Raw genomic sequence first — 27,503 nt, forward strand, 5'->3', positions numbered from 1 at the left:
TTCTTGTCTCTTTCTCTCTCATGCTGTCTTTCAGACAAATGAATGAAATCAGCTTCTATTTCTGTAGTTATCTTGAATTGAGAGTTTAGTCTTTGCCACCCATATTAACAGTTGAATTCACAGCTGCGTTATAGAACTGACATATTACACATCATTTTAGGGGTTTATAAATGGCACCCTTTTTATCAGGTTGTCCATGACAGTTTGTTCTTATAAATAAATTTTTGTTTTTTGAAGCATCAAAATAAATTTGGTTAGGTCAAAACAAGACTAGCAAATTTGTGCATAATTGTGATATTAGTCTTGAACTATTTTCTTTCCCTCCATTTTGAGTGTTAGTTTAGCAGTTTCTTAAAAATTCAATAGAAAAATATTTGCAGTGCAAAAAAAATACATAGTATTTCTGCTAGGTTCTGAGGGCCTGATGCTCAGAGCAAACTGTGAAGGCACTCTCAGTGAGTAGGCCCCGTGTGAGTTCCTGTCCCCCTGGAGAATTGTTTTTGTAAAATGCAGCCTGTTGGTTAGGAAAGCATTCTTTGAAATGAACTGTAAGTAAGAAATGAGTCAGTGGTTGAAATTGCCTTGTAAACACTAATGCCGCAGACTAATGAGGTGCTGTCTTGGTTCCCTGGTGTTAATTACCACCAGAGGAAGTAAGATGTCAGGGAAAATGACCCTGGGTTGGGTCGGGAGCTTTTGTAGGGGGTGCAGTGCAGTCGGATGTGAGAGGAGGATCCCAGCGGCTGAGCCAGCACCCTTGCCTTTATTGCAGTACAGAGTCCATTGCTTTGGGTGGTAATTACTGGGTTGAATGCACCGCTGCCTGGGCCGAGGGTGACTGGTGAGCAGGTGTTCAGTGGGGAAGGAGCTCTCTGTGTAAGCCGGCTTTTATGAGTACAGCACCTGTCTCCTCTGAGAAGCTACTCTGGGAACTTCATTGATGATTTAAGTGTATTAGGTATTAAGTATTTAGAATGTTCTTTATAGCTCATGAAATAGCAAGTAGGCTTACTTTACCTATTGTAGATCTTAAGTACTCCCATTTTGATTTTTTAAAAGAAGTATTTAAAAGATGATTAGTATATTCTCAGTTGATAACTCATTGTGGCTAATATTTGTTCCTCCTATTTTCAGAGATAGGATTTGCAGATTTCATTTCTGTCAGGATGTATAAAGGAATATTACAAAAAGATTTCCTAGGTAGATGTTTACATAACAAAAGAGAACATTGTATAATAATACTTTGTGTAATAAAGGTGGAATATGTATATTTGTATTTGTATAAAGAAACTTGGAAGCATTGTGTAAGAAACTCACAAAAGTGACTGCTCACGTGTCTGAATGTACAGGAGAAGGTGGCATGGAGGAGAGTAATTGTTTATGCTACTACTGGCATTGTTTTGAGGTTTGGTTTAGGTGAATGAAAGTTTTTTTTTTTTTTTTAATCAATGAAGTAATGAGTTGCCAGCCCCTTTTTTTGAGAGGAAATTTTTATACCTACCATTGAACATGGGAATTTGAATGCAATTTAATTTTTAGATTATTTTTCCCTTAAAAAACATTTTCACTATTTTAAAACACCAGTGAATATTGACTGGTTGTGTTGTGTTTGTGTGTGTGTGTTTGGGTTAAAAAAGGCACTGTTCCATTATCCAGATAACCAAAATCAGAAAGTGGGATATTGAGCAGGTACTTAAAGATAGCCTAATTAACAAATGCTCACCTTTAACCCTGGCAGACTTAAAATTTTTAGTGAATGTTATTTCAGTGCTTTATTTTCTGCATCCTGGTTTGCAGATGTTCCACAGTGAGGTGAGCGCGGTTACCCTTTCACCTGGCTGTGCTGCTTGCCCACATCTGTGTGGCTGTGCCTGGACAGCCAGCCGGGCCTCCACAGTTCCCACGCTGCCTGTCCACAGGCTTGCCAGCTAACAAAACCTTTCTGTGGTATTTGACATTCCTGTCCTTCCTTGTCTTGACGCCATTTGACCTGTTGCCTTCATATAGGTGGACTTCCTGTATTCTAATAACTCCTGAATTTGCACCTTTAGTTCAAATAACTTTGTGATACTCAGGACTCCTATTCACCTGCAGACCTGAGATAGCATCTGGTACCTTACACGCTGTCCTCAAACTCCTTACACGTTGTGGAAGATTGAATTCAGTATCTTTGCCCAAAGACCTTCTTTTAATTCACCCGGCAGGGGGCTCCTGGCTCCTGGCTTTGGATCTGCTCAGTTGCAGCCATTGCTGCCATTTAGGGAGTGAACCAGTGGATGGGGGACACACACACACACACACACACACACCCGCCTCTGCCTCTCTGTAAATCTGGCTTTCAAATAAATAAATAAATCTTTAAAAAAAAAAAAAGTTGCTTGGTATACCTGTATCCCATGTTGGAGTGCTTGGCTCCACTTTGATTCCAGCTTGCTGGTGGTATGCTACTGGGAGGAAAACAGGTGATAGTCTGAGTAGTTGAGTCCCTGCCACCATGTGGGAGACCCAGATTGAGTTCTTGTCTCCTGGCTTTTGGCCTGGTCCAGCCCTAGCTCTTGCAGATATTTGGGAAGTGAACCAGTGGGTAGAAACTGTGTGTTTCAGTCTATCTGCCTTTCAGATTAAAAAAAGAAAAGAAATCATTTTGTTTTATTTGAAGGGCAAATTTTCTGTTTCTGTTTTGGTTTTTTTTAAAGAGGGAGGGAGAGAGAGAGAGAGAGGTCTTCTTCCATCTGCTTGGTTCATTCCCCAAATGAACACAATGTCCAGGGCGGGGCTGGGCCGAAGCCAGGAGCCAGGAACGTCTTCCGGTCTCCTACATGGGTGCAGGGGTCCAAGAAGTTGGGCCATCTTCCACTGCTTTCCCAGGTGTATTAGCAAGGAGCTGGATTGGAAGTGGAGCAGCCAGGACCCAAACTGGTGCCCATGTGGAATGTTGGCATTGGCAGCAGTGGTTTAAACCATTATGCCACAACGCTGGCCAAAAATAAATAAAATGTAAGAACAAGGTCGTTCTCACAGAAAATGTGATTGAACAGCACTTACTTTACGGGGGTTTAGGCTTAGTTCGTGCCTTTCCTAGTTGTTCTTTTGTGTGTTCGGTCTTCTTGACTTGTTAAAAGTTATGTGTTTTGCTAGGCCGAACTGTTGAAAATATTGTCCTAATTATTTCATTCCATTGTTTAAACATGGATCTTCTTTACTTTCAGGTCAAAAATTCCCATTCCTTAGATTATTGGTTTCCTGTTGCTGTTTAGCACCTGGTGATCTCTGGTTTTGTCTCCAGCCACAGAATGCTTTTTACCCCAACCGTGCTTGATTACACACGCGTTTCCTGATCCTTGTGTGCGTTCTGTGCTTCTGTGTGGTTTCATGTCTCCACCCTAAGGAACTGTTCAGGCTGCTGCTTCCTCCTCCTCTTCTTACACTTGCGTTGAGGGGGCTGGTCATTCTTCAGGTCTCAACTGATCTACAAGCTTTGAGACAGAATTTTAAAGATCATGTGTTAGGGCATAAAAAAGTTGATATTATAATTTGCCTATAACTTTCTAATAAATCAAATTATAAGGTATCACAGGTCAGTTTTATTTCACCACCTACTTATTGTTCCATCAAAACCTGATCGAATAACCAGCTTAAATCATGATGATTTAGACCATTGTATGCCCTGGAAATTAGTTAATGTTTCCCCATGTGGTTTCTCAGCAGTGTTAAATATGGCTGTGCTAATGAGTGATCATTAGCTTTGATTTATAAATTCATATCTTATACTTTAATAATTTGGGATAAAATGATTATTCAGCTGTCTCAAATGGAGAAAATATAGATTTGTGTTTCATTGTATATGCTAGATTAAATTTATATACTTAATGTTCGTGTGCTTGTAAATAAGTTTTTACAATAATTTAGAAAAAGTATTGAAGATGTAACTGGGAGAGAAAAATTTATTTTTTGTATTCATGTTGCTTTTATTATCAGCATCTTTGAATATAACAAGTAGATTTAATCAGTGTTTCATGTTAATATTTGCATTCTATTTAATAGAGAAATGAAATTGATGAGTCTTTAAACATTTCAGATAATGATTTTATTAAATCTGTTGTAAAATCATGTGTTGATTACAAGCTAATATCTAATATTGCTAGCAACATCAATAAATGAGGCTTGCTTTAGTCAGATTTACCAATAATAGTGAGTTTTGAAACTTCTAAGAATTTTCTAAACATTTTTGAATGGTAATTGATTCAAAAGAAATATAGGTAAACTTGGAAAAAACATATAACAAAGTTATTTTATATTTTCCACTCCCTGTTTTAAGAATGGGGTTCAAAAACAGTAAGGAGGATTTGGTGTTGAGATGCAGTGGATCATGCCACTGCCTGTGATACCAGCATCCCATGTGGGTGCCAGTTCATGTCCTGGCTGCTCCACCTGTGATTCAGCTCCCTACTGGTGGCTTGGGAAAACGCAACAGAAGATGGCCCAGGTACTTGGGCGCCACCCATGTGAGAGAACTGGAAGAAGCTCCGGGGTTCAGCCTGACCCAGCCCCAGCTGTTGTGGCCATCTGGGGGAGTAAAGCAGTGGATGGAAGATCTCTCTGTTTTTCTCTCTGTAACTCTTTCACATAAGTGAATAGATTTTTATATATTTTTAAAAGAAAGAAATTATAAGGAAAGGGAATATCAAAAACGGCATCTGAGGTTATGAGTGCTACCTTTCCCCAATTTTAATTTGAACTGAAGCATCAGGAAAACTGTATTTTTTTTTTTTTAGTCTGGTAATTTTATAATTAAAGTTACCTACCAGTAAAAAGAGAACTGTCATTAAAATGGCGATGTTTTTAATATTGGAATGCTAATTTAACAAAACTGTGTCCAGTGTTTTTCTTCTGAGTCTCCTAGATTGTCTGGAAAAACAAATTTTTTTGGCAGCTTGCGTCAAGTTAAAATATGTCTATAAACTGTTATTAGTACTAAGGAAATTTAGAATTTATTTTTAATCTTGCATTATTGCAGAGGTGAATTGATATATCATTTAATATTGCTTTGGCCAGTAAGGTGATGGCTGTCTGGAAAAACACAAAGTAGTGCCTTAGTGTGCGTGTGCTGGGAGAGGTGGGTGGTCCTTGGTGTTCGGCTGTGTTTCTGTTACCTGCAGTACCTTGACTCGCAGAGGAAGCCTGTGAGTACACCTCTGCCGCCTTGTGTGTGAGCTGGCGCCCCATAACCTGGACAGTCCTCTGAGCAGCTCTCTGGACAGTCCTCTGAGCAGCTCTCTGGACAGTCCTCTGAGCAGTCCTCTGGCCAGCCCTCTGGACAGTCCTCAGCTGGCCTGAAACAATGGCCTGGGCGGAAGTTACTTTCCTTCACTACTGTACTCACAGGGATGGTACAGTTAAATAAAGCTAAATTTTAAAATCTATTCCAGTATATGGAATTTGTCACTTTACCTTCTAGAAGTAAAACTCAAAGCTAAAACCTTCAATAATTTAATAATTTTTTATTATTACTTATTGAGTGACTATCTTAAAGTTACCTTGAAATGTAACATTTGAAAGCTATACCGATTAAAATGATGTTTCCTAGATACATATCACATGAAAATGTTAGTGAAAAACTGTTATAAGAGCATGTATACAAAGAAATATGTAAAGATGAATTTATAGCATAATATTCAGCTTTTATTATGTCTAAATAGAAGAGATTTAGTATTGATAAATCTCTTTTGCCATAAACTGTTTTTAGGAAAAATAGCAAATACGTGTTTATAAACAATTTCTTAATAAAAGAGGAAAACCTAAACATATTCTAGGATTTTTTCATGTTAGAAGTTCATGTTTTTTAATTGTCTTTTTCTTTTTTTTTTTTTTAATTCATTTATTTATTTGAAAGTCAGAATTACACAGAGAGGGAGAGGCAGAGAGAGAGAGAGAGATCTTCCATCTGCTGGTTCACTCCCCCAAATGGTCACAGTGACCAGGCCAAAGCCAGGAATCAGGAGCTTCATCCCGGTCTCTGATGCAAGTGCAGGGACTCAAGGACTTGGGCCATCTTCCACTGCTCTCCCAGGCCATAGCAAAGAGCTGGATCAGAAGTGGAGGAGCCGGGACTCGAACTGGCACCCATATGGCATATTGGCACTGCAGGTGCTGGCTTTACCTGCTACACCATAGTGCCGGCCCCGTTATTTTTTAAGAAAGCTCTGTTTTTCAACAGGATGCTCTTCTTTGAAGTGATTTTGTTTTTTTAAGTTATTTAAAAGGTAGAGTGACAGAAAAAGATCTGTCCATTGGTTTACTTCCTAAATGGTCACAACAGCCAGGTCTGGGCCAGGCTGAAGCTAAGAGCCATGATCTCCATCTTCTGCTGTCTTCCCAGACACATTAGCAGGAAGGTGAATTGGAAGCTGAGCAGTCAGAACTTGAACCAGCACTCAGATAGGGATAGCTATTTGTTATTTTTGAAGACGATATTTCTATATATATGCTTAATCTGTCTTATTTCCTCCCAATTTCTTTTTAGGCTTCTCTACAGTTTAGCCTTTAATGCCAGGTTTCTGAGACATCTTTGGTTTCTAATATCTTCCATGACAACAAGGATGATCACAGGGTATGTGTTACACACTTAATAAACTGAGCTTATGAATATGGAAATTGACAACCAAATAAAACTGTTTTGAGAAGGCATTGTTAAGTACTACTTGACTTGTTTCAAATTGGAAGAAAATTCTAGATGGTGTTAACTTTAAAAAAAAAAAAGTACCAAATTTCATAGTTCTGTGTGTATATGTTCAGAGAATGGCATTACATAAGGTAAGTTTGATTTTAAAATCCTAGTCATTTTTTAAAAACCAGAGACTTTGAATTTATTTGCTCTATATGAATTTAATGTGCTTTTGAAAGGGAAATTTAGAAGCAAATTTTATGGTTTTACAAACGTATGAAAGTTTCTAAAATTTTATTCAAATTTGTTTTTGCATATATGAATCATTATGTAACTGGATCTTTAATGTACATGTAGCAAGTAGAAATTTCATATTCAAAAACCCTTTATACAGAAGTGACTTGGCCTCTCACAGTGTTGTTGAATTTCTCCTCTGTTGGAAGTCTAAGCTCATCCCTCTCTCCTGTAAACACAGGAAGACATGGAACTCAGTTGTACCAGTACTGACAGCAGTTATGGTTGCCAGGTCCTGGCTAGGGGTCAGCTTGTCCCGTGAAGGAAAGGCACATTTCAGTGGGAGGCGAAGATGTTAAAAGGAAATGTGTGTTTCTTTTTTGGAGCACGAGATTGGAAGAAAGAATTCTTGGTGGGTGTCCAGGATTTAAATATGCACTCATCTGCAAAGTATTCAGTAACGTGTCAGGTGGTGCTAGACGGTCTTCTGTTGAGATTTCTGGATTCTGCACAGTAGGTGGAGAAAAAGATCTGCAGCTCATCACATTTTAGTGCCCTTCCCCCGTGGGGCTGCCCTTTGAAGAATGAAACTTTTGAGTCTGAACTGTCTGTACAGTGCTGTTAATAAAAGGTGAATTCTATTTATGTTTACCATTACTTTGAATGACTCTCATGTTGTTCATTTACTGAATCTTGTGTGGGTATAAGAAGTTTTCAATTATGCCACTGTAGTGACTATTGAAACTCATAAAGGATAAGTAATCTATCTTGTGTTAACAGTTAGCAACAAAAGTGTATTGTTGAGGACACCTAGAATAACTTAGTGTCTAGAAAAATCCCTTTTCCTTTCATTTAAAAAAAAAATCAGGTTTTAGATACATTTTGTTTTGTTTTGTCTTGTGCATTTCAACCACTCCTGACTATGCCAGCCTTGATGTTCATGAAGGAGAAGTTTGTTTAGCGCGAAAGGAGATTGGGGCTCATTAGGACAGGAAATTATCATTTAACCTGTAAGTGTCTCAGCTTAGCAACAGAGATACAGCCATAGTTCTGTCTGATAATTATTTATTTGTTTATGGCATTTATCTCTTAGTGCGGAAATGGAGTCATGGTGTGAAAGAAAAATGGGATATTGTTAATTATTTTAAAATATTAATATTTGATAAGTTGGTAAAAACTTTTTCATCAAAGACAATTTGAGAATTTGTTTATTTGGTATTTAGTACTATAAAATCGCTCAAAAAACAAAGTATTAATACAGTCCTAATCTGACAGTCTTGAAAAACTTAATGAGGGGCCGGCACTGTTGAATATAGTATATTATGAAGACTATACATGAACTTTTTCAAAATGTTTATGCACCAACATAGAGTTGTTTTCTGATTCTATTATTGTATAAACTTTTTGAAGTATCCTTTAATATGTCTCATCATGTTTACTATCGGGAATAAAATTTAAGATGAAATACCTGATTTTCTGAAAATGGCATTGAGTTTAATTTTAAACAGCTTCTTTTTTTAAAAAAATATTTTATTTATATATTTAAGGGGTAGAGTTACAAAGAGAGAAGGATCTTCTGTCTGCTGCTTCACTCCCCAAATGGACACAACAGACAGCCAGAGCTGGGCCGATATGAAGCCAGGAGCCAGGAGCTTCTTCCTGATCTCCCGTGCAGGTGCAGGGGCCCAAGCACATGGGCCAACTTTCACTGCTTTCCCAGGCCATCAGTAGAGAGCTGAATTGGAATGGGGCAGCCAGGACACAAACCTGCGCCCATATGGGATTCTGGCCCCACAGGCAGAGGCTTAGCCTACTGTGCAATAGTACTGGCCCCTAAATGGTTTCACAAGAAGACTTACACAGCCAGGACTTTGAGCTTTAGCAGTCAGAAGCTTCATCGGCAGAGTGGGCTGAGATGCAGATTTCCAGGTCCTAAACCTGAAACCTGAATTGTCAGCTGTGACCTCAGAGGCTCGTAGGTAATTTAGATGCAGGTTGGTACAAGACCTGAGAGACTTTGCTGCTTCTCACACAGTCAGGGAGACTGCATGTGGACTATCGCCATCAAATATCACAAACAACATTCTCCTTCATGTACCTTGTATTCAATATTTAGTGTTGGAATCAGCCAAGTTAGCTTCCTGCTTGTTAAACATGAAGGAACCTACAGCCAGCTGGTTACTGTTTTCTGTTAGACATTCTTTTACTTTGCCCATGTGTCACTGGCGCGGATACTGAGCACCATTGTTATTCAGATAGGCTACGATAGTACTTTTAAAACTTTAAGGCAAGAATCCACTCAATAGGGAGCTTATAAGGAAGCAGCTCCTGCAGTTAGAAGGGAGAGGAGAGGATTGGTTCCTACAGACACAGAAGTGAAAACCTTTGTCCTGTGGATATGTACAGAGCCAGAGATTTGCCTCATTGATAATCAGTAAGTCAAGCGACTTCCCTCAGTTACAAATCAATGTCTTTTCGAGTACAGTACATTATAGACTTGTTATTTGTCCGTAAGTCTTTGAGATGGACCTGTTTTCAGAAGAGTTTTCGATTCAGTATTTATAGTAGCTCAAGTGACCAGCAGAGAATCAGGAGGCCTGGGTTTCCTTTGTGCCCCAGCCGCAGGGGCACGCTGGTGCATATGTGACCCTTCTTACCAGGCCCATTTTCTGTCTTTAAAGTGAAAATGATGACTGCCTCTTGTGTATTTCACAGCGTTGCAGGAGTGGGGAACCTTTTTTTCTGCCAAGGTCTATTTATATACTTATAACATCATCCGTGGGCTATACAAAATAATCAACTTAAAAATTAGCCTGCTGTAGATTTATTGAATTTTGATTCTTGCTTGCAGTTGCCTTGGCAGGGCCAGACCAAATTATTTTGCAAGTCCTTTTTATATTTTTTAAAATACTTATATTTATTTGAAAGGCTAACTTGCAGAGAGAGTAGGAAAAGACACAGAGAGAGAGAGCGCGCGTGCACGCAAGCAATTCTATCCACTAGTTTACTCCCCAAATGGCTGCAACAGTCAAGGCTGAGCTAAAGCCTGGATCTCCATCTGGGTCTCCCACGTTGGTGCAGAGGACCAAACACGTGGGCCATCTTCCACTGCTTTCCCAGGCACATTAGCAGGGAGTTTGATCGCAGGTGATGCCCATAAGGGATTCCAGCTTCGCTGGTTGAGGCTTAACCTACTATGCCACAACAGTGGCCCCGATTTCACAGGCCTATGGGCTGTCTTGTAGACATAGCTCATAGACCAGATGTTCCCCACCCCTGTGTTAAAGAGAACAAGTTAATGTTGGTTGATTGCCTTAATCTTTTTAGAAACTAAAGTAAGGCTTTTTGCTTTTTACTGGCATATGTGTGTGCATAACTGGTGATAAGATGGTGCTAACTGGCTGGCACCACGGCTCACTTGGCTAATCTTCCACCTGCGGCACCGGCACCCCGGGTTCTAGTTCCGGTTGGGGCGCCGGATTCTGTCCCAGTTGCTCCTTTTCCAGTCCAGCTCTCTGCTGTGGCCCGGGAAGGCAGTGGAGGATGGCCCAAGTGCTTGGGCCCTGCACCCCATGGGAGACCAGGAGAAACACCTGACTCCTGGCTTTGGATTGGTGCAGCGCGCTGGCCATAGCGACCATTTAGGGGTGAACCAATGGAAAAAGGAAGACCTTTCTCTCTGTCTCTCTCTCTCTCTCTCTTCCTCTCTCTCTCTCACTGTCTAACTCTGCCTGTCAAAAAAAAAATGATGGTAACTTTATGTACAAGTGTTCTTAATGAGGGTAATAGCTGCAAGCTTGTTCATCACCTTTTTGGATTCAGAAATACTTCTCAGTATTTAGTGGTAAGGGAACTAAAAGATACCAACCACTATTTTACTAATACCAACAAAATATGTGATATTGAGGTTTTCCTCTGTATGTCAGCAAAACTTTCAGTGGATGGCCCAGTAAGTACTAGGCCTGTGGGGAGTGACTCCGGAAATACTGGAGTGCTGCTGCTCTCACAGGATGGTTAGTTAAGTGCCCGCTGCACAGTGAGAGCAGCTCTTCTGTCTTCCGTCACCCTGGCTGTGGTCATGAGGACAGCTGCACGTGGTCACTATCCATATGTCTCTGCTGCATTTTTGTTTTGGATGAATGCCTTTGTCCATTGACTGAGGAAGCCATTCAGCATAGTGCTGAATGTGAAATGCTGCATCTGGACTTATACATCAGGCATTTTGGGATGTATAAGATGGTGGCAGTAGCAGGAGTGTGTTTCTTCATGGGAGCGGAGTTAGGCTATATGTTTGAGTCCTTGCTGTCATCACACTGTTAAAGGCAGTGAGTGCCCTGCTCTGGACTGTGCATCATGGAGATTGGAAAGCTCCAGCTGGCAGAGCCAGCTCACCGCAGCCACTTCGCTCTGGCGTAATCTGTGAGTCCTTACTCCCAGCCAGGTCTCATCTAAGATACACCTGTAGTTTGTGAAAAAGGCTGCTCAAGGAGGTGAGAAGGGGATGACCCACAGAGTCTGCTAGCTCACTTGATTGAGATGGAGGCTGGAGAAGTCACTGGGGCTTTACAGTTCCGAAAGATCTTGAAGGTGAACCCCTGTTAGCTAAATGTTCTACTAGTTAAAGGAACCAGGCTGAAATGAGAGAGAAAAGGAACACGTTCCAGGTGCAGAAGTGCATTTGATAGATGGTAGTTGTTGGTAGCTGCAAGAGACCACAAAAGTTCTCTGAAGGCCATCTCATCTTATCACTGCTTGGGTGGTCACTTCATGTAGGAGCAGCAGCTGTGACCAGAGCAGTAAATATACTCAGCAGAAACAAGGCCCAGGGGAGAAGAGGGAGACTGTTCCCGAAGATCTGACTTCACTGTTGAAGTGTTTCAGAGTTGGTAGCTAGACTTACCTTTGTTAAATATGTTAAGTAGAGGGGGAAGGGAATGGTGTTATTCATAAAAGTAAAATATGTGTCTCTTCTAGTGGCGTACTTATTACAGGCTTCTTTTTAGCAGCTCAGCTTTTGTGCCACCGGCTTGCTCTCAGTAACTAAATTTGCCCAGTTGCTCTAAGTACTAGCAGGCGTATGAATGAAAGTAGTGGGTTAGTGTGCTATTTGTTGTTAACCTTTGCTGCTTATTAACCTGTATGGTCACAGAGACTTTACCTTGTCTCTCAGTACTTTGTTAATGTAAGTATTATTTTCCTCGTTTGTATTTGTCTGATGTCATCTCTTTATTAGTTCCCGTGCTAAAACCACTTAAAATAACTTTTTTCTTTTTCCTTCCTTTCCCCAACTCAAGGTCTATGGTACCATTGCTTCAGGTGATATCAAGGGGTTCTCCCATGTCTTTTGAAGATTCTAGTCGAATCATCCCACTCTTTTACCTTTTTAGCTCCTTGTTTAGTCATTCACTAATTTCCATACATGATAATGAATTCTTCGGTGATCCCATAGAAGGTAAGAATTTTGAGGAATCAATTGGTTGCTTGCCACGTGGCCTGTTGGTTTTCATAGATGATAGAAAGATTTTATGCCGTGCTCGCTTCAGCAGCACATATACTAAAATTGGAACGATACAGAGAAGATTAGCATGGCCCCTGCGCAAGAATGACACACAAATTCGTGAAGCGTTCCATATTTTTTATATGGGCAAACTGTTGAAATCTTTACCTAATATGTACTAAACTGATCTTCTGTATATAAAGAGAATTGAAAATGAATCTTTATGTGAATGGAAGGGGAAAGGGAGCGGGAAAGGGGAGGGTTGCGGGTGGGAGGGAAGTTATGGGAGGGGGGAAGCCATTGTAACCCATAAGCTGTACTTTGGAAATTTACATTCATTAAATAAAAGTTTAAAAAAAAAAAAAAGAAAGAAAGATTTTATGCCTACTGAGCCTTTTAATGTGTGTTGACAAATGAACAGAGTGTGTGTGATGTAAAATTGGCTTATGTTCCAGTTGTAGGTCAAAGACAATCATCCATGATGCCTTTCACTTTAGAAGAGCTAATTATGTTGTCTCGCTGCCTTCGGGATGCGTGCTTAGGGATCATCAAGCTGGCGTATCCAGAAACAAAACCTGAAGTGCGGGAGGAGTATATCGCAGCATTTCAAAGTATTGGAGTTACTACCAGTTCTGAAATGCAACAGTGTATACAGATGGAGCAAAAACGATGGATTCAGTTATTTAAGGTGCAGTTTGTTTTCTTCTTATTGAGGTTGAAATATATACACATTTGTTTTGGCAGGACTCATTTCAGGAGACTGGAAATGCAGGTGTATTTCAGGCAGGATGTTTAATTTGCAAATCTTTTTTTAATTAAGAAAAGTCATGCTTATTTTTTATTTGCCACATTTTATGTAATTTTTATATTATTACGTGTATCTTTTGTAAATTATTCTAAGTACTTTATATGATGAGGTGAAGTATAAATAAAAGATTTTTAATGTTTTCATTTTTATTTCCCACAGAGAAGATCTCTTACAGATTTTTAAAAAAGATTTTAATCTTTTAAAAAGTTAATTAACAAGAGTGGAATGGCCATTTAATTTAAAGTAGAAGTTGTGTGTAAATTATTTTGAAATATTTTTATTTTTAGCCATGCAGAAAGAGAAGTTATGAATTGCCATGACTGGAGTGTTGGAAGGAACCTTCCACTGAAAATCTAACTACTCGGGCAGAATAAGAGAAGTGAAACAGGGTGCTTGGCTTCCCGTGAAATCTCTGCACAAACACTTCTAGTCAGCTAAAACTGCTCATTAAAGGAGAGAGAGCAGAAGAAATGCATTTTCCAAATTGAGTGCTGGATTTACAGTCCGTTTAACACCAGCGACCCTCGCACACTCATGTTCAGTTCGAGCCATCAGCTGCCCCTCAGGTCTTCTATCACTGCTTTTGTCAAGCTATCTATTTAATTGAAAGAAGTTAATTGAATGAAAATGATCAACTAAGCTTGTATTAATATTGCTAATGGAACTTTCTTCTTGGCCATGTTTGGAGAAAGATGTCAAGCTAGACTTTAGGAAAGGCCCATTAACGCTTGCACTTAACCTGATGGGCTAATTAAGGACTGCTTATTCATCCTACAAGCCCACGAGAGTCTCTCTCCAGCCCATTCTGCCTGGTTTTACAACACATTTCACTTAGGAGCATGAGCATTAGGAGCCGTGAGAGGAACTGATAATGTTTTGATTGCACTGAATACAGTACTAATGCAGCATTGAATTTATAATTCGTGCAGATTAATGTAATATATGTTTGCATACTTTATTTTAATGACCCATCTCTATATTCCTGAGTAAACTTGAAAGGTCATATGTTGAGCCCTTAATATATCCATTCTTAAAGATAGACAATTTTGCAGTTTTTCTAAGCTAAAACTAAGCTTTTTCACCTATATAAACTTGTTAGCTTTTCCTGGATATTGGTATTATGGTAGTGTGTGTGTTTTCTTTTAGTGTTTAATTAAACTCTATGATCTTTGTTAATAAAGCTTTCCATTAAGTAAGATATCAGGTTTTGTGTACAGTATGAGATAATTCCACTGTTTTATAGCACCTATTGGAAGTTTCATAATTTTCATATAACAGGCTTATCTTTTGCACATGGAAATCTCCTAATTTAATAATGCTGTATATGTGATGTTTTCCAAGGTAGGTGTTTAGTGCAGCAGTTAAGAGGCTTTTTGGGACCCCAGCACCCCATATTCAAGTACCTGGGTTCAAGTCCCAGCTCTGCTCTCCTAGAATTCTAGCTTCCTGGTAATGTGCATCCCAATGTGAGAGTTGGGCAGCAAGTGATGACTCAAGTAACTGGGTCCCTGCCACCCACATGGGAGACCTGGATGGTGTTCTGGGCTCCTGATTTGGCTTGGCCCAGCCCTGGGGTTTGCAGCTTTTGAGAGTGAGTCAGCAGATGGGATATCTCTTGTTTCTTTCTTTCTCTCTCCATTCCCAGCCCCATTTTGCTTTACATAAACATTAAATGAAAGTTTTGCAGGTAATTTTTTTCTTATACCCCAGAATAAGTCATTGCTACTTTAATTAATGATTCAAAGACTTAAGAATTTAAAGTTCAACTTTTTTTTTTTGGTTGCAGGATTATTTTAGGTTTGAAAATAAGTTATTACAAAGGCTTGTTGATTTTTCAAGTAGAAATATTTCAAGGCAATTTTTGGAAAGCATTTGGTTCTACCCTCCTATCTCCCCCAGACCTTACTGCTTGTTAGTGGAATTGAGTTCCCAGAATAATAAAAAGTCAAGACATCATCCTTGAGAATAGTTAATATTAGAAAGAAACAATAAGAATTTATACCTGGATGGTTACTATGTTCTCACAGTGTGTGCTAAGATCTTTGCATGTACTCACATTAATTCATTTAATACAATGATTTTGGAAGGAAGATGCTATAATTATCCCTATTTTACAGGTTAGGCTGTGTACCTAGTAGTTCCAGAGAGCCAGCTGCTATTTTATATTCCTTCTGTAAAACTAGTACTAAAATAAAATTTCATTAGCATTCTTTGTGTATTATGATGCCAAATTGGAAGAACTAAAGGTACAATCAACCAAGGAAGGTAAAAGCAGTTTGCCAATGATTTTCTGCCTTCTGTTGATCTTGACAGAATTGCAGATGATGAGACCTGACTCCTTCAACACCAGCCGTTTTCCTTTTTCAGTCTTATGATGGTCTTCCCAAGCCAATTTGTGTGAGAGGCTCTATTGGCTGGTCACAACCTAGAATTTTAAGTGCATAGAGCCATCTTTCTTTGTCACCATAAGAATTGAGGTCAGTTTCTAAGCCCTGCATTGACACTGCTAAAACAGTTTATGCATTTATCAAATTTGTAAACTCCTCTTGAAATGTAATTTGTAGCTATAATTGCTTTAGCTCTTTGAGGAGCTAGGAAGTCTTACTTTGGTATGTGTTTGTGTGAAGCTACCAAACTCAACGGCAGTTACGTCCAAGGACAGTGTATCATAGAAATGAAGAGGAAAGCGTTGAGCTTCCTTACCTGTTCATGTCTGTATACATGCATGTGGAGAGGTCTGTGGTGTGAATGAGTATGATTCAGTTGGTAGTTGATTCATGTGTTTAGTTTCAAAAAACTTTCTAAAAAAAAAAAATAGTGCCCTAATTATTGTCCTGACATGCAACCAGTAACTGTCATTGTAAAGCAACAGATGCAGAAGACTAACATTTTGTTCTTGTTCTTGTGGAGGTGTGCCATATCTTTTTTTGTGTGTTTGGTAGTTTGATTGTTTTTATTTTTTGACTAATTAAAATGGATTTTCTGAGCATACAGTCATCTTTCAAAATATACCAGATTTCACAAGTGATAACCAAGGACCGTATAAACCTTGATTAACCTTTCGACAATAGCAGTCCATGCGGCTATTCATGATTTCCTGAGGTTAGGGATGTTGCTGAAACATCCACAATATTTATCCCACACATGTTAACCCAGTCCTGTGCCTGGGGATCATAAATGAACTCAAACATGCCTCTGTTCATAGTGTATCCCTAAATGGTAAGACACGCCTTCAGTTAATTCTTTTGAGGACAAAACAAAACTAGGAGGTCAGTACTGTTGAAACATAGAGGATAAAAACGGCAAGCACTAATGTCCTGTCGCACCTTTGATCATCTTTGAGAAAACCGTCATTCTCCCGTGAATGATATTCTCAGAGTTGGTGCACCACCACCTTTCGTCATACTTCCTTTTTTACATATCTATTGCAGAGTCAAGTTTTTAAAAATCTGCTCTCATTTGACATGCTCCTCACATTACACACTTACCACATCTAATTAACTTACGATGTTTGCCTTATACTGGGCTTTCTAAAGAGTTGACAGTGCTGATTGGTTTTACTAATCAGATTTTACACAGCAGACTTAAGATAAAGGAGATTTTTATTTACTTGGACTATATATACTTTTTTAGTTGCAATATTATATCTCAATTCAGAAATACTGTAATTTAGCATTCATAGCTTCTAATCTGTTAACTTAATACAATGATACTATAATATATTAAGATACAATACTACAAGTAACCTTTAAGAATATTTCCCTGAGATCAATTGAGCAAGATTTTCTAATTATGATCAACTTAGGCAATGAACTAACAAACATAGAGGGATCATGTGAAAAATATCTTGGAAAGTTGCCACTTGTGATTTTCTTTTATAGGAGTCTATGTTTTTAAGAGATTATTTTCTTGATCTTTTTAATATTGGAGTTAAGAGAAACCTATTTTTAAGTTACATAACAAAGCTTGTGTAACAGTTGCTTTTATCTCTAAATATTGACTTGAATAATTTCATTAGTTTATTTAAGGTTTTTATCTAATGTGGAAGAACATGATATGGGAGACAGGAGTTAACATATCAAATAAATATGCTGCTGCATTTTTTTTTTAAGATTTTTTTTTTTATTTGGGAGGTAGAGTTACAGACAGAAAGAGAAAGGTCCTCCTTCAGCTGGGTCACTCTCCAGTGGCCTCAACATGTCATCCTTTACTGATTTCCCGGGCGGTAGTGGAGAGCTGGATCTAAAGAGGGAAGAGGAGCAGCGGGAAACGAAGCAGTGCCTATGTGGGATGTTGGCTTAGCAAACTGAGCCACAATACCAGCTCCCATTTTAGAAATTTTGTTGACATCAGTCCAGACTTTTGTGGAATTATGACCATTGACATGTCTAACTCCAGATGCTTATGTAAGAGAAATGTTATATAAGCATCTTTATTGGTTTTTTTTTTTTTTTTGATTTATTTATTGGAAAGACAGAAAGACATAGAGGTCTTCCATCCACTGGTTTACTCCCAAATTGGCTACAACAGCCGGAGTTGAACCGAACCAAAGCCAGGATCCAGGAGCTTCTTCTGGGTCTCCCACATGGTGCGGGAGCCAAAGTACTTGGGCCATCCTCTGCTGCTCTCCCAGGCCATAGCAGGGAGCTGGGTTGGAAGTGGAGCAGCTGGGACTACAACTGGCGCTCATATGGATGCTGGCACTGCAGGCCAAGGCTTTAACCCACTACACCACAATGCCAGCCCCAGTTATTTCTCTCTTTGGAAGACATGAGAAGGACATGCTTCTCATTTTCTGTCAGTGACCTTGATGTAATATTTATTTCTCAGAAAAAAGAAAAAACAGAAATATTGTTTTATCTTTGGAAAACATTTTACAAGCATTGCAACAGTTGGAGATACTTTTCATTATAGCCCATGTGAGCTGATACATTTTTAAATTTGTGTTTCAAAACTTAGTCTCTGCCTCCCTTATAATTTTGTTTATTTATTTGTGAGACGGAGACATAGGGAGATAGAACCAGTTCACTCTCAATTCCTGCAGGAGCAGGGTGTGCCAGCTCCGAAGCTGGGAGCAGGGAATTCATTCCAGATCTCCCATAACGGTGGCAGGGACAGAACTACTTGAGCCATCACCTGCTGCCTCCTAGAATCTGCACTGACAAGAAGATTGAACTGGGAGTTAATAATGAAATCCAGCCTCTGCATCCCAGCCAGCATCTTAACCACTGCCCCTCCCTTGTAATTAAAGAATCATCACGTGCACATATTTGCATTGGTTTTTCTCTGTTTGCTGATGGTTAACTTCTTTGTACTTCCAGCACTTTCTTGGGATGGCAGAAGGAAACACTTTTCTGTGAAGTATTTGGTGGTCTAAGGCCAGGTCTCACTTCCTGAGTCCTGTGTTCTTTGAGACATTTAGATAACAGAAGCATCCCCTCTCCCACCGGCATGTGCTCCTCTAACATCTGGTCGGCGGCGGTGCTTGCTTTGTGCCCTTGTAGTTTCTGAGCTCCTTTGTATGACACACACCTGTTCATTTCTTCAGGTGATCACCAATCTAGTGAAAATGTTGAAGTCCAGAGACACAAGAAGAAATTTTTGTCCTCCAAACCACTGGCTGTCAGAGCAAGAAGATATTAAAGCAGATAAGGTATTACTGAAACATCACTTTAATGTTTTTCATTAAAAATTATTTTTCATCTTTTAACTTTCTGGGGGGGGGGTTCTCATGTGGTAGTTCATCCTTGAATTAACCATGTAGCTTCTGGCCCTGCCCACTGACACGGTCTCGAAACAGTGATAGGTCCTGTGGCGTGAACAGCTCCAATACCCAGAAAAGAAACAGTTCTGGCACAGCAGTTGGTGCCGAGTCTGGGAAAAGACCTTACAAGTTGGGTCTGAAGCCCTGTTGTCACACTGGAGTGTGAGGCCACAGCAGGAGGCTGGCACCTGTGAAGGGGTCACAGGCATCTGACTGGCTTCTGCTGCTCCCAGGTAGAAGATTTGAACAGCAGCAAAGATAGATTTCCGTGAACTCAAACTTCAGGTACATTTACTCAGTGAGTTCATAATGATACTAAGAAGAACAAGAACTTTGTTCGCTGTTTTTGTAGGAGGCAAAGGAACCACCACATTATTTGAGTAACTGTGGTGAGCCGAAGAGTGAGCATTCAGACTGCCTTTGCTTTGTGAACGGGACCTCGTGTTAGCCAGACAGTTTGCAAATGGGAGGAGAGTCCTGGCAAGGACTACGTGAGAAGGTGTTTGTGAATTAGGATGCCTGATCCCATTGTGCAGGTGCTCACGTACATGGCCTCGGTGGTACTGCTCCAGATACTGTCCATGCACTGGGCCTTGGGGAGGAGCTCGTGCCGGAACATAAATCTCAGCGTCTTTTCCTTACTCCAAAGTTTTGCTGCAGAAAAATGTTAGCTGACCCCAAAGTACTTAGTGACATAATTACTTTATACTTGGGCACAAATTCTCCTAAGAGCCAAAAATAAGGGATGAGAGGAACTAACAGACTACAAAAACACCTTAAATGGAAGTATTCTGTTCCTATCTTACTTGGATACTAAGACAGTCAAATTAATTGAAAACATTTATGGGAAGTGGATATTGATAATAACAAGAAGTTGTTGGTTTTTTAAAGTGTGATATGTTTCACTTCATAAAAGAATTATATTATTATAATTTACTATGTCAATTGCTATGGGGTATCTTAGGAAAGGTAATTAAGCTATAAAAGTATGAAAGGGTAGCCAGTGTAAGAGAGAAGTCCTGAAAAGCGCATGCCAAGATGACCTGTTTGTTGTTCGTAAATATCAGACACTGGCTCTGGGGAAAAACTGTGCTGGCAAAAAGAAAGCAATGAACGTCGGTGCTCTCCCCGCAGGTCACCCAGCTCTATGTGCCAGCATCCAGGCACGTGTGGAGGTTCCGGCGAATGGGGAGGATAGGCCCGCTGCAGTCCACCCTAGAGGGTGAGTCCTCGAGAGCTGGCAGTGCTCTTTCAATACAGGTTGCTATTTGGGTTATTGGTTTTTAACATATTTACTTACTTATCTGGAAGTCAGAGTTACAGAGAGGGAGAGCCATAGAGAAGAGAGAGATCTTCTGCTGGTTCACTCTCCAGATGGCTGCAACAGCCAGGGCTGGGTCAGGCCAACAACAGGAGCCAGGAGCTTCATCTGGGTCTCCCATATGGGTGGCAGGAGCCCAAACACTTGTCAACTCTGCTACTCATCCCAGCCCATTAGCAAGGAGTCGGATCCAAAGTGCAGCAGTTGGGACTTGAACGGCACCCATGTGAGATGCCAGCGTGGTGAGCAGCAGCTCTACCCACCATACCACAATATGAGCCCAATACGGGTTTATTGAAGTTTATGTGTATATTGGTTGCACACTGTAAAATTCACTCCTTTTAGTGTATAGTTCTGTGATGTTTGATAAACTTAATTATGTAGCCACCACCAGAATCAATCCTACAAACTAGTTTTATCACTCCACAAAATTACATTATGTTCCTTGATGGCCAACTCCTTCCCCCAGCCCTAGCTCCTGATTTATCTTTTGTCCCTACCATTTTGTCTTTTCTCAGGTGCCTCTAAATGGAATCATAAGGTATAACATTCCTTTTTTTTTTTTTTTTTTTAAAGATTTACTTATTTGACGGTCAGAGTTATAGAGAGAGAGGTCTTCCATCTGCTGGTTCACTCCCCACATGACCACAGTGCCCGGAGCTATGCTGATTCAAAGCCAGGAGCCAGGAGCTTCCTCTGGGTCTTCCCATGTGGGTGCAGGGGCCCAAAGACTTGTACCATCCTCTACTACTTTCCCAGGCCATGCAGAGAGCTGGGTCAGAAGTGGAGCAGCCGGGAGCAGGTGGTGGCTTTACCCGCTTCGCCACAGCGCTGGCCCCTGTTTTGATTATAACAACTTACTCATTCATCGTAATTTTTTGAATGTGGTCTTTTAACCGTTCTTGAAGTATGACATACTGATTTAGACTATCTTTTTTAAATAAACTTTATTTACTGTCCCATGATTATATAATTCAAAAAGTAGAAAACTTGTAGAATGATATGTTTTAGACAAACATTCTGTGCCCCAAAATCTACTTTTGAATGTCCAAAATCTTTTCTTTCTTTTTATTGGTTTTTCTTCTTGACCAGAGTTTGTCCTTTAAATTCTTTCTGTAATACTACTTTGTTGTTGTTGTTTTTAGATTTATTTATTTGAAAGACAAGAGTGAAAGAGGTAGAGACAGAGAGAGAGAGCATGGTCTTCTATCCGTTGTTTCGCTCCCGGAATGCTGCAACAACAGGAACTCAGGCCAAACCCAGGAGCCAGGAGCTTCTTCTGGGTCTCCCACATGGGTGCAAGGGCCCAAGCATTTGGACCATCCTCTGCTGCTTTTCCAGGTGCCTTAACAGGGAGCTGGATCAGAAGTGGAGCAGCCAGGACTTGGCTCTGCAGGCCAGGCCTTTAACCTGCTGCACAACAGCACCAATCCCATAACTCCTTTGTTTTTACAAATATCATCAACATGTTCATGTGAAAACCACAGTAGACAGTGTGTGATTTGCTTAATTCTGCTTAATTTGCCCGGTATAAGATTAGTTACTAGGCTGTTGTCACACTAAGTACAGGCAGTTGAATTTAGTTGTGCATTTTTTTTCCCAAGGAGGAAAACCTGAATTTTTAAATACCTGGGGATTAATGGTTATTTTATATTCCTTTTAAAGACCCTTGTTGTGGAATTCATTTAAAAGGTGTTGGACCTAATTAAATATACTTGCTGGGCATAATCTTATTTTTAATAATGTATAATTAAATATTTTATGTATCCAAGGTGTTAAAATTGTTCCATTTTAAGACTTGGATTACGGGGCTGGTGCTGTAGCATAATGGGTAAAGCCACCGCCTGCCATGTCAGCATCCCATATGGGCACCAGTTTGAGTCCCAGCTGCTCCACTTCCAATCCAGCTCTCTGCTATGGCCTGGGATAGCAGAAGAAGATGACCCAAGTCCTTGGGTCCCTGCACCCACATGGGAGACCCGGAAGAAGCTCCTGGCTCCTGGCTTCGAATTGGTGCAGCTTGGGCTGTTGTGGCCAGTTGGAGAGTAAACTAGCAGATGGAAAACCTCTCTCTTTCTGCCTCTCCCTCTCTCTCTCTCTCTAACTCTTTCAAGTAAATAAATAAATAAATAAGACTTGGATTATATTCTACTAAAGTTTTCTATAAAATATAAACAATTCAGTGTTTCTCAGGCTGGTGTTAAGCTACTACCTGCGACTCCAGTATCCCATAGGAACACTAGTTTATGTCCCACCTGCTCCTCTTCTAATCTAGCTCCCTGCTAATGCGCCTGGGAAAGCAGTGCAAGATGGCCTGAATACTTGGACCCTTGCACCCAGGTGGGCTACCCACATGAAACTCTTGGCTTCTGCCTGGCCCAGACCTGGCTCCTGCAGCCATTTAGGGAATGAACGGTTGATGAGAGATCTGTCTCTCCCTCTCTTTTTGTAACTCTGCTTTTCAAATAAATAAATGTTTTTTTTTTTTTTTTTAACTAGTGTTTCTTAAGGATAATATTAGAAGGATGATAGGTTCTGCAATTTGATGCTCTTGTCCTTTTGATTCCAAGCAATGTTAATATATTAGCTCATCTTATAACTTCTCAGTAATCCAACTCTGCCAGGATGGAAACATGCTATGTTTTTCTTTCTTTCTTTTTTTTTTTTAAAGATTTATTTGCAAGTCAGAGTTACACAGAGAGAGAGAGAGAAAGAGAGAAGGAGAGGAAGAGAGAGAGAGAGAGAGAGGTCTTCCATACAATGGTTCACACCCCAATTGGCCCCAACGGCTGGAGCTGTGCCGATCAGGAGCCAGGAGCTTCTTCTGGGTCTCCACGTGGGTGCAGGGGCTCTAGGACTTGGGCCATCTTCTACTGCTTTCCCAGGCCATAGCAGAGAGCTAGATTGGAAGTAGAGCAGCCGGAACTTGAACCAGTGCCCATGTGGGATGCCGGTGCTTCAGGGCAGGGCTTTAACCTGTTGTGCCACAGCACCGGACCCCATGCTGTGATATACTTTTGCTGTGCTCACCACACAGTGCTACAGCCTTTTCACCTCATGACTGCAGAGCCTGATCCATGTCTGGGGTTTGTAACCAAGAAGGGGCAGCATTATCTGCCCCAGTACCTGCCAGTGGTGGGACAGTGAGCCGTTTAATTTAGAAAAAGTAATTCTGGATTGGTGTTTTCAGTGACTGATATTTAAAATAGTCAATTATTATACTTAGTTTCCTGCTGATTGACTTTATATGATAAAAGTTTCAACTGCCAGGATAAATTTATTTTGTGGTTGTAAATAAAATTATATTTGAAGAATTCAGAGCCCAGTGGGCTTTTGGAAGGGTAGCTATAAAGAGAAAATATGGTCTTTTCTGCACAAATAACCATGCACTTAAAAAACTTGAGCTAACAAATAAATATAGTTGTAAATTGTCACATGGAAGAACCAGTTTCCTTGGGTTCAGTTGCTGTTAGAGATGTTCAAACTGATGAGATTCTAGTTAGTAGCATGGTTGGCAGTCAGTAGATCCATTTAATAAATATGTGGTATAGTTCAGAATACTTGAATAAAATACATTTTGTATATTCTGGTTTTCACTTGTATACAGAGCATAAAATGGAGTCATAGTAAAAGTTTTTTTAATAAACTTATGAAAATCTTAATGTTTTTTCCTCATCTTTGATGTGAGTTTGAAAAAGCTAAGTACTAATTTGCTGTGCCACACTCCGCTCTCTCTCGGGGGGGCTAGAACATGCGTTCATTAATGAAATAATGATTTAGGGGCGAATCCTGACCTTGGTAACTGGCAGTGGAAATGGGAAGGAACGAGCGGATGAACTGATTGCGTGTTTGATGCATTGCAGTGGGTTTGGAGTCCCCACCACTGTCTGTGTCTGAGGAAAGACAGCTCGCCATCCTGACGGAGCTGCCATTTGTGGTTCCATTTGAGGAGCGCGTGAAGGTATGCAGGTGCCTTCTTTATTGGTTAAATCACTGCATTTTAAGGTCAGTTACTATTTTGGTTTTAAAAAATTAGCACACCAACAGAAACAGTCTCTAAGGTTAACCTAGTGGCAAGTCAGTTCTAGAGTTTTATTTTGCTCATTAGATGTAGTAGCTAACAGTGATTTTTTTAAATCCAACAAAATATTTCTTTATACAAACAGAATGTGTTTTTTTTTCTCTTAGTTGTAACTAATTGAAAAGCCTTTTATACTGCAGATTTCGTGTAATCGGAGTATGAAGTCCTCTTTCTCTGATTAATAAATTCTGCATTATTATTAGAAATAGAATATTTTGGTAAAGATATGCTCTGCAGATTCATGTTGTAGTTATCACAAGCACTACTTTATTTTTTTAAGAGTGAAGAAATGGATGCGTGTCTTATATTCCATGGCTGGTGATTTTGACAAATATACAAAAATGTCTACATGTATCTGTTTCCAAATTTAGTTCAAGATGTTTTGTTTGTATTTAATAAGTATACTTAGCAAGTTTCTGAAAATCGCTGGATTCTATTCTTGGGTAATAGTAGGACTTTGCTCTCTCTTTACAGGGCTTTTTTTTTTTTCCCTTTTTCTTTTTCTTTATTTTTTAGAGATGGATACAGAGACAGACAAACTGACCAAGGGTGTTCCCATCAACTCACTCATTCCCCAAATACCCATTATGCCCAGGACTAAAGCCAGGAGCTAGGGGCTCATTCTAGATCTCCCAGGGACCCAACTGCTTGAGTCATCACCTGCAATCCCCCAACATCTACGTTGTTAGAAAGTTGGAGCTGGGAATCACACCATGGCACTGTGATAATGGGATGAGAGCATCTTATTAGGCCAATTGCTTGTCCCTAGAGTTCTTTTGAAGCTGTTGATGGTACTTCATTAAAAACCATTCATACACACACGGTATTGCATAATTCCTGAGCTCCCTCTGCTGGATCTTTAACGTCAAAAATTTTTAATTTGATCATCATGAAAACATTCCCACTGATACTGGTATGCGCATTTTACAAAGCTATCTGGCCTTCTAACCCTTATTGCCTAAGGTTTTTTTTTTTTAAGAATTAGTACATGAAAATATAGCATAGGATTTTTTGAAATTTGTGTAATGGAAAAAAGGAGCGATATTAGAAATACTTAAATATTATACATGTACCTATAAAATAAATATTTGTTATCTTGGCTACTACAGTATATTTTAGGGGTGGACATTTTGCACAATTAAGATACTATTTAGGGTACTTAGGGTACCTGCATACCATATCAGAGTACCTGGTGTTAAGTCCTGGCTTTACTTCTGATTCCAACTTCCTGCTATTGTAGACTCTAGGAGGCTGTAGGTGATGGTTCAAGTACTTGGATCCCTGCTACCCCCATCTGAGACCCAGATGGAATTTCTAGTTCTTGGCTTTGGCCTGTCTTGGCCCAGCCCATGGTGTTGAGGGCAATTGGTGAGTGAGCTAGAAGATGAAAGATTTGTCTGTCTGTCTGTCTGTCTGTCAGTCTCTCTCTCTCTGCTTTTTTAATCATTTCTGATTTTATTTGAAATTTATTTAGCATCTTTTCCTTTTGATTATGTTTATAACAGAAAGTCTTTTGTTCCTAATAACCCCAGAACTTTCCCTATTTGTTAGATCTTTCAAAGGTTGATTTATGCAGATAAGCAAGAAGTTCAAGGAGATGGCCCATTTCTGGATGGAATTAATGTCACAATAAGAAGAAATTATATTTATGAAGATGCTTATGACAAGCTTTCCCCAGAAAATGGTATATATAATTCTGTACATATGCATATGATGGAGGGGAGGGAAGCGCTGGAAATTATTCTAGAAGATGGTGATCATAAAAAAAATTAGCATCCATCATCTGAATCCACAGTGACTTGGTGTTCTGTTTTTGGTTTTTAGTTTTATTCATTAAAGAGACAGAGTTTCCATCTGCTGATTGATTACCCAACACTCTGCCCACAATGGCCAGAGCTGGGCCAGGTTGAAGCTGGGAAGTGGAAACCCAATCCAGGTCTCCCATGAGGGTGGCAGGGACCCAACTACTTGAGCCATCACCTTCTGCCTGCCCGGGAGCCCATTAGAACAGGAAGCTAGGGTCAAGGTGGGGGCTGGCACTGTGGTGTAGCGGGTAAAGCTGCTACCTACAGGGCCAGCATCCCATATGGGCACCTATATTGAAGGCCCGTTTATTCATTGCTAGCAAGTCCAAGGGGCTTGCTGTTCCTGTTTAGTTAGGAATGTCTGTGTGAGAAATCTAGCTGCTTTGTAATTTTTAGAAATTTAAGCTTTGCAGCAAATCATAGAACCAGTAATTCCCCCACCCTCCTTGCTTTTCAGCAGTATAGCTTTTGAAAGATCATATAGGTTCTGGAATACAGATTCTCATTAAAATTCTTGTATCTTCCGCCTCCCAGGGGCTTTGTAATGTTAACTTCACTGGCACCTTCATATATTTTGTTTGGTAATAATGATCTATTACAGTACCATTCTATATCCTCAGTTCTACTCCCCTTCTCTTCAACCTTATCTTTAGAATAAGGGTAATAATTCTGTTTTTTCCCAAACACCCATCTTTCTCCTACCTTCGTTTTTGGTACATGCATGTAAAAGAACTGCTTTATGTTTTTTCCACTATAAGCTCTGAGAAAAATCTTAAGTCTATGTCCTTACCTGTTTTTAGTATCAGTACAGTTTTGAGTCATGTATTAAAATGTCCCGAATACTCTTACTCTGCTTCCTTTACTTTATTGCTTTCTTTTAACACCTTTCTTCCTTACCTTCCTCCTCTTTTGAACAGAGCCTGATTTGAAAAAGCGGATCCGTGTGCATTTGCTCAATGCCCATGGCCTGGATGAAGCTGGCATTGATGGTGGTGGTATTTTCAGAGAGTTTTTAAATGAACTACTGAAATCAGGATTTAACCCTAACCAGGGGTTCTTTAAGACTACTAATGAGGGCCTTCTGTACCCCAACCCGGCTGCCCAGATGCTTGTGGGAGATTCGTTTGCCAGACATTACTACTTCCTAGGCCGAATGCTTGGAAAGGTAAAGTAGCCTTTACATAAACATAGCTGTCAGACCAGAGGCACTGGCATCTTGTGTTTCTCTATAGTTATGCTTAATTTTCATGGTAAAGTAATTTGGTGAACCCTGAATAGTATTTAATTACATAATAACTACAGTTCATCATTGTGCATTACATATCCAAA

General features: G+C 39.9%; 1 protein-coding gene and 1 non-coding gene across 2 annotated transcripts in view; both read left to right on the forward strand.

Moving 5' to 3' along the window:
• The window catches only part of UBE3C (ubiquitin protein ligase E3C), a 125,722-nt gene that overhangs the window by 52,627 nt on the left and 45,592 nt on the right, over positions 1-27,503 (forward strand). Inside the window, exons 11-18 of the mRNA XM_062192930.1 lie at positions 6,524-6,610; positions 12,193-12,350; positions 12,851-13,083; positions 18,752-18,856; positions 20,102-20,189; positions 24,152-24,249; positions 25,921-26,053; positions 27,092-27,339. Coding sequence (XP_062048914.1) covers positions 6,524-6,610; positions 12,193-12,350; positions 12,851-13,083; positions 18,752-18,856; positions 20,102-20,189; positions 24,152-24,249; positions 25,921-26,053; positions 27,092-27,339 — 1,150 coding nt within the window. The remainder of the gene's footprint in view (positions 1-6,523; positions 6,611-12,192; positions 12,351-12,850; positions 13,084-18,751; positions 18,857-20,101; positions 20,190-24,151; positions 24,250-25,920; positions 26,054-27,091; positions 27,340-27,503) is intronic.
• Positions 12,429-12,535, forward strand: LOC133761251 (U6 spliceosomal RNA). The gene has a single exon (XR_009866050.1). It is a non-coding gene; the product is annotated as a U6 spliceosomal RNA (small nuclear RNA).

The sequence above is a fragment of the Lepus europaeus genome, chromosome 5 (assembly GCF_033115175.1).
Source record: "Lepus europaeus isolate LE1 chromosome 5, mLepTim1.pri, whole genome shotgun sequence".
In the NCBI taxonomy this organism is placed as follows: Eukaryota; Metazoa; Chordata; class Mammalia; order Lagomorpha; family Leporidae; genus Lepus; species Lepus europaeus.